We start from the raw sequence: 6748 nt of genomic DNA, 5'->3' as shown, positions 1-6748 counted from the left end.
CGTGTAGGAAATTGAATCAGCCGATTGGTTGGAGATTTGGTGTTTGCAAATGGAATGCTGACGTGGCATCATGCTGATGTGGACAGTGTGCATGTTGAGAGAATTGCTAGAAGTGGGGAGCAACTTCTTAGGCTGGCCATAGTGGGGGTAACATAAGTAGTATCATGCACTTGGGACTCGCAAACATACTTATGTGGCAGGCAATTAAAGAAGAGAGATGGTTATAGTAACATAGGTAGATACCGTAACATAATAAAATGTGATGCTACTATGTGTCATGCATGACAATAAATGAGACCACATATTATACTAACATAGGTATGATACTATGCACTATAGAGGTAGTAATATAGACTAGTAACATATGCATGTTACTAGTCTAAATTACTCCCCACTATGACCGGCCTTAAGAATGTATGATGTATGATTTCGTTTCTTCTTTCTCATTGGTTTGGGTTCCCCTTAATTATTTTGCATGCACGCTCTGAGCTCTGAACCTGCGCTAGCCGCAAGGCGTGGATAATCATGCAGCCGCGGGGAGGAGCTTGCGTGAAGGTCCCTTTCCATTACGTTCACAAAAACAAAAAACATATGACAATGTCAAATTCGAGCCTAAAATGTTCTCTCTTACTCCCTATGTCCCATAATAATATAAGAACGTTTTTCAAGCTATTATGGGACGGAAAGCCTAAATAATTTTTTAACAAAGCCCGATGAATAGAAGGGACAAGAACAACCAACAAGTAGTCCAACAGCCCGTAGAAAAACAAAATAAGTTTGGACGTGGTAGCCACACGTTTTATAACCTGACACATGAATGAGTTAACTACTATCTTAAACCTAAAAAAAAGAAGACAACTATATCTTAGTTGGATGAAGAGTTGTAGGCACTCCTTTACTAAATAAGGCTACGCCGTCTTCTCACAGAGTATGAAAAATATACGTCAAGGAAGCCTGGGTGGTCGATGAGGGAACGCCACGAGGCGGAGACGCAGCGGAATCGGCAGATCGGCCTTGCTGGGAGGCGCAGTAGGATGTCGCACAACACCTTGAGAGGGAAGAAACCTTCATTGCCGGTGGCAGGGAAGTCCCGGAGCAACAACATCAGTTCGCCGCTGTCGCCTGCGCCCGTGTCGACGGGATCAAGTCTCCTGCGTTTGGAGCTATCTGGCACGTCGACGTTGGTGTCAACGGGATCAGGTCTCCTGCCTTTGCAGCTATCTGGCACGTCGACGTTGGTCTCGACGACGAGATCGGGTCCGCCGGCTTGCACGTCCAGGGGCGCTCCCAGTCCCACGGTGTCGACGAGAGTATCCATCGATCGATCAGGATGCAGGAGCTCATCAGGACGCGGATACTAGGACGGAGCGATTTTCTCCTGCCATACGTACAAGTGGATCAGCATATGGACGGACAAGTCGTCTACTTATACACGAGCATAGTGCTATAGCAATTCAAACCGGACACGTATGCACGACGCCGGTGGAAACCGACGCTGATTCTGTTCACGTACATACGTGCCAAAGTCTAACTCTCCACCACGATGAAAACTCGACTGCCATCTTGAATACTTATGCAACTCTATTGCAAGAAGATACATTTGTTTTCAGGAACGGGAAGAATTCCAACTATGCAAGCTTCTAATTTCTATATAAAACGTATAAGCTCTAGTCTTGAGCTCTCCAGAAAGATCAATTGCACGCAAAGACGGAGGTTGTTGTACCTGCGCAAAGGGGGTGCAAATACGTTGTTTTTTCACTCTCCCAAAAAAATCAATTGCATGGCAAAGATGGAGGCTGTTGTACACGAACTTTTTTCATGACAATACGTGTCTTATTTATATCATATAAAAATCATAATATAAGTCATGTACACACCGATCTGACAAAACTGAAAAGATCGCAGAACGCTTTGGCTCTAGGCTTCTTTTGTCTGTTGCTTTGGACTCCCGTTTCCTTGATGTTGGATCTTGTGTGATCCTGGAAGATGTTAAAACTGCATTTGGCTCTAGGCTTCTTTGGTCTGTAATAGGGTTATCTAGATATGTGTCTGTAGTACTTTCAGTTTGGTCCTGTGGTTTGGAGTTCCTAAGACGTGGTGGTTTCTTAGATGAAATCGAAGAGGGCGGCCCCTCTTTTGCTCAATAATTAAAAAACTGATGCAGGTTATCTTTTCAACAACCAAAGTTCTCGCACAGATTAAATTGAGAGTAACAATGGAGATTGAAGAGAGAATGTCAGTTGGTGAGGCCGTACTAGCCTAAGTCACGTGCTTCGCAGCCTGCATGGTGCACGCGCTGCTACTTTGTTGAATTTATCTTCCCAACGCTAACCAAGATCCAAGAAGGAAGCAAACTTATCTTCCAAGATCGAGTTAATTAATCAGGAGGGATGGGATCAGCAGGAGCCCAATGTTGGTTGTCGGCACTGAGGTTAATTTACTTTTTTTTAACAACACAGACGCAATATATATATATATATATATATATATATATATATATATGCGTACACTTATCCCTATGAACACACATGCATACTCTATCCCTATGAGCACCTCTGAGAGACTGAGCCAGCATATCATCTTGAGATTGACGAAGTCACCATAGGCGCCTCGTTGTCGACCGAAATATCTCCTTCCACCGAACGCACATCACCGAAAATTTTAAAATAAATCCAAGATAATGCGAGCACGAGGACTTAAACCATGATGGGCTGGGGATACCACTATTCTCCTACCCATCCAACCTTAGATTGGTTTGCGGATACTTTGCTATTTGAACTGTCTGTTAGATGCATGATCCCCAATTAATGAAGTGAATACTTGCATTGCTAGAAATTGTACGAAAATGCTAATATCTGACAGCAAAATTTTAGGCATGCCATATCAAATGTTATTCATGGTAATTTATATTGGTGCGATAGTTTGCAAGCACGGCAATTTTCCGAAGAAAAAAAAATGAACTAAGATGGATTTGTCATGCTTGCCAATTAAACTTGTCATCCTTGATCACCATAATTTGTAATGAAAAATATTTGATTTGTCATGCTTAAAAATCTGACGTTCGCTGAATACTCGAGTCCAAATATTTCTAGTACTACTCGTAGTACTAGAAATTCAATATCTATGTCATAGCATGATTTGGTTCCCCGCAAAAAAAAAGCATGATTTGGTTGACCATACGCCACGACGTAACATGCCAGGGATCGCGCGTGCATCTTGCAGCAATCTCGAATCTCGATCAGCACTTGACGGTGAGTTAATGATTCCTGTTTGTACTTTGTGTTGTAAGTAAAAATTGCTGTTTAATCGATCAGTTGCATTCATCACAGGGAAGAGACTACACCCATGCATGCAGGATGGTTGGCTAGTTAATGGCACAATGTCAAACCTTATCAACGGTAATGATATGCCACAGCGTGCGTCTTGATCTTCTTTTCTTTCTTGTCTCCCGGCCGGCAGAAGAGAAGAAGATCATGTGAAATGGCTGGCACATGCATGGCTTCTATATGTATGATGCGCGCATCCTAGGTCCAGTTCACCGTCGTCTATAGTATATAACACAAGTCCAGTTCGCCGGCCGGCGGCACAGTGTGTGCTCTCCACTCGCTGTGGATCGAGGATCCCCCAGTTCGTCATGTACGCGCTGAGACATATCCTGGGCTTCTTTCTGGGAGCGGCGATCACGGCGGCCTTTGTGGCGCTATTGCTGCCGCCTTCTCCTTCTCCTTCTCCTTCTCCTTCACCGTGCCCGTGCGGGCGCACGCCGCCGGCAGATCACAAGCTGGCGTCATTGGACCAAGCTGCTCCGAAGAAGCTCGATACGGTAAGATTATGTTCCTTTTGCTTCTTCTTTCTCATTAATGGTTTGGTTCCCCCAAAATTAATCTGCATGCACGCCTGAGCTCTGAACCCGCACGAGCTGCAGGGGGTGAACAATGCTGCACGGAAACCGGAAGAGGACGACGACGAGAAGCTCGCGGAGCTGCTGCGGAGCGCGGCCATGGACGACAACACCATCATAATGACCTTCACGAACGAGGCGTGGACGGCGCCGGGGTCGCTGCTGGACGTGTTCCTGGAGAGCTTCCGCATCGGCGTGAGGACGGAGCCGCTGCTGAAGCACCTGGTGATCGTGGCGGTGGACGGCAAGGCGTTCGAGGGGTGTCAGCGCGTGCACCCGCTCTGCTACCGCCTGGCGTCGATGGTGGACTTCGCGGCGGAGAAGTCGTACAACACCCCGGACTACCTGGACATGATGTGGGCGCGGAACAAGTTCCAGGCGCGGGTGCTGGCGCTGGGCTTCGGCTTCGTGTTCACGGACGTGGACATCGTGTGGTTCCGGAACCCGCTGCTGCGCATCCCGGTGGGCGCCGACATCGCGCTCAACTGCGACTGGTTCTACGGCGACAACCCCTACGACCTCAACAAGACGGCCAACGGCGGGTTCCTCCACGCCAAGCCGCGGGCGCGGACGCAGGCCTTCTTCGCGGACTGGTACGCGGCGCGGACGCGGCACCCGGGGGAGCACGACCAGTTCGTGTTCGACCAGGTGAAGCACGAGCTGGCGGCGCGGCACGGCGTGACGGTGCAGTTCATCGACACCCAGTACCTCAGCGGGCGGTGCGAGCCCCGCATGGACTTCCGCAAGCTGTGCACGTTCCACGCCAACTGCATCATCGGGCTGCAGTACAAGCTGGAGTATCTCACCGGCGTGCTCGACGAGTGGAAGCGGTTCAAGGCCCAGGAGGAGCTGCTCGGCACCAACAGCACCGCGCTCACTTACTGACATTCTCTCCCCCTTGTCTCATCGTCTCCGGCCTCACCTCCCTTTTATCGTCCCCGATTCAATTTTCATGTTCTCAAGAGTCCTTGCCCTTCGAAGAGCTTCCACACGTACATCCCTCCTTTCGTGCTTGTCAAAGAAGCATGGAGTAGAAGGGAAGCTTGAGCATTTAACGCTTCAACTTTGGAGTCATTGATGAAGCCTACCAAGAATTTTACTTACAAATCGAGAGAAAATGATTTGGATTTGGATGCTAATTCATGGGAGTACCACACTTCACCACCACAGAGAACTGAATCAGAGTTGATACATCAGCAAGCATCAAGAGGCATGCGAAAATGACATAAATCGGAGTGAATCCATGCATGGATTGTTGGCATTGTTGCGACAGTGGCAGATCGAATACAGCCCAGAAGAGTAGATCTCCGTATGTCCGTGTGTCGTTGCGACGAACACATGTCTTGCATTACTTGTGAATGCCGCTGAGGCGCTCGATGACGGTGATCAATCCCCGCACGCACAAGTCACCGTCGCCGTTCGCCACCATCGCCGAGAACATCTGCCGGAACAACGCCGCCCCGGGCAGCGCGGTGGCCTCATCCTCCTCCTGGCCATCCCCGATCTCCAGTGCCATGCCAAGGTCCTTGATGATGTAGCGCGCGGAGCCGGGGCCCGACGCGAAGTCGCGGTTCACCGCGCGCGTGCCGAAGATGTCCATGACGCACGACCCCGCCGCGCCCTTGGACACCGCGTCGAGGAACAGCCGCGCGTCGAGCCCGGCGGCGTCCGCGAAGGCCAGGGACTCGCTGAGGCCCACCACCGCCCCGGCCACCGCCATCTGGTTGGCGATCTTGCTGCTCTGGCCGCTGCCTGGCGGGCCCATGTGGGTCGGCGTGCCGAGGTGCGCGAAGAGCGGGGCGAGCCAGGCCACCACGGCCTCGTCGCCCCCGGCGAGGATGGCCAGCGTGCCGTCGCGGGCACCGGCGTCGCCACCGGAGACGGGGGCATCGACAGCGTGACAGCCGGTGGAGCGCGCGGCCGCGGCGATCTCCCGCGCGAGGGAAGGGGAGGAGCTCGTGCAGTCCACGAGGACGCCGCCGGGGCGGAGACCCGCCAGGGCGCCGGACGCGCGGTCCAGCACCACCGCGCGGACGTCTCCGGGGTCGCTCACCATGGTGAACACCACGTCGGAGGCCGCAGCCACGGAAGCGGGCGAGTCAGCGACACTCGCGCCTGCGGCGACCAGGGCATCCGCCTTGACCGACGTGCGAGCGTACGCAGTCACCGTGAACCCAGCAGCGAGGAGGCGCGTGGCCATGGCGCCGCCCATGACGCCAATGCCGACCCATCCCACCCGCGTTCTCCCGGGCCGCACCAGCGCCGGGTAACCAAACCCCAACGGTTCTACCTTCTTCCCCTCCTCCATGACCATGCCCATGATCTTGACCTCACGGGCTCGACACGCTCAAGCTCAACAGTCTAAGCTCCCAACGACCCAAAGTTGTGGTTTGTTTGTTAGTTGTTACACCTGCACCTGCAGAAGGGCAGATCATGAGAGCGAGAGAGAAAAAAACATCCCATGATTCGCGCGTTCCAAATCTGGGATAAACAACTCACTCGTTCCAAAAAGCACAAGACTAACTTACACTAACTGCAACGTCGATCGTCAACTCGCAATGTGTCAACAGGAAGTATGATCATCATACTACTAGTTTGGACGATATGGCAACTGAGGAATGATATTGTCTGTCGCCGGAGAAAAGCTATTCTTCCATGCACGGTAGGCCCCACTGGGCACCGTATGTATGTGCATGCATGCGCCGTTGGTTTACCTTGGAGATCGATACTTGGTTAGATCTTTCTCTCACCACCACATGCAAGCATACTGTTCCACCATCCCATGCCTTTTTATTTTGTTTCCAAGTTTAAATCTATTTATCTTTTGAACCGAAAGTATAATTTATG

General features: G+C 51.0%; 2 protein-coding genes across 2 annotated transcripts; one reads left to right on the top strand and one right to left on the bottom strand.

Annotated features, from left to right (window-relative positions):
• The first annotated feature begins 3342 nt into the window (after positions 1–3342).
• LOC109745020 (uncharacterized protein At4g15970) lies at positions 3343–5197 on the top strand. Its single transcript, XM_020304160.3, has 2 exons — positions 3343–3823; positions 3926–5197. The coding sequence occupies exons 1-2, from the start codon at positions 3635–3637 to the stop codon at positions 4784–4786; spliced, it is 1050 nt and encodes a 349-aa protein (XP_020159749.1). The 5' UTR covers positions 3343–3634; the 3' UTR covers positions 4787–5197.
• Positions 5198–5241: 44 nt separating this feature from the next.
• LOC109745021 (probable 3-hydroxyisobutyrate dehydrogenase-like 2, mitochondrial) lies at positions 5242–6370 on the bottom strand. Its single transcript, XM_020304161.4, has one exon. The coding sequence runs from the start codon at positions 6219–6221 to the stop codon at positions 5250–5252; it is 972 nt and encodes a 323-aa protein (XP_020159750.2). The 5' UTR covers positions 6222–6370; the 3' UTR covers positions 5242–5249.
• Positions 6371–6748: the final 378 nt, after the last annotated feature.

The sequence above is a fragment of the Aegilops tauschii genome, chromosome 2, assembly GCF_002575655.3.
Source record: "Aegilops tauschii subsp. strangulata cultivar AL8/78 chromosome 2, Aet v6.0, whole genome shotgun sequence".
Taxonomy (NCBI): domain Eukaryota; kingdom Viridiplantae; phylum Streptophyta; class Magnoliopsida; order Poales; family Poaceae; genus Aegilops; species Aegilops tauschii.
This window is presented reverse-complemented; position numbering and strand designations above follow the sequence as displayed.

Excerpts from the sequence above, each read along its gene's own strand:
- LOC109745021 (XM_020304161.4), bottom strand. The coding sequence starts at position 6,221 with ATGGGCATGGTCATGGAGGAGGGGAAGAAGGTAGAACCGTTGGGGTTT.
- LOC109745020 (XM_020304160.3), top strand. The coding sequence starts at position 3,635 with ATGTACGCGCTGAGACATATCCTGGGCTTCTTTCTGGGAGCGGCGATC. Across the intron at positions 3,824-3,925 it reads CTCCGAAGAAGCTCGATACG|GGGGTGAACAATGCTGCACG; the intron begins GTAAGATTATGT and ends CACGAGCTGCAG.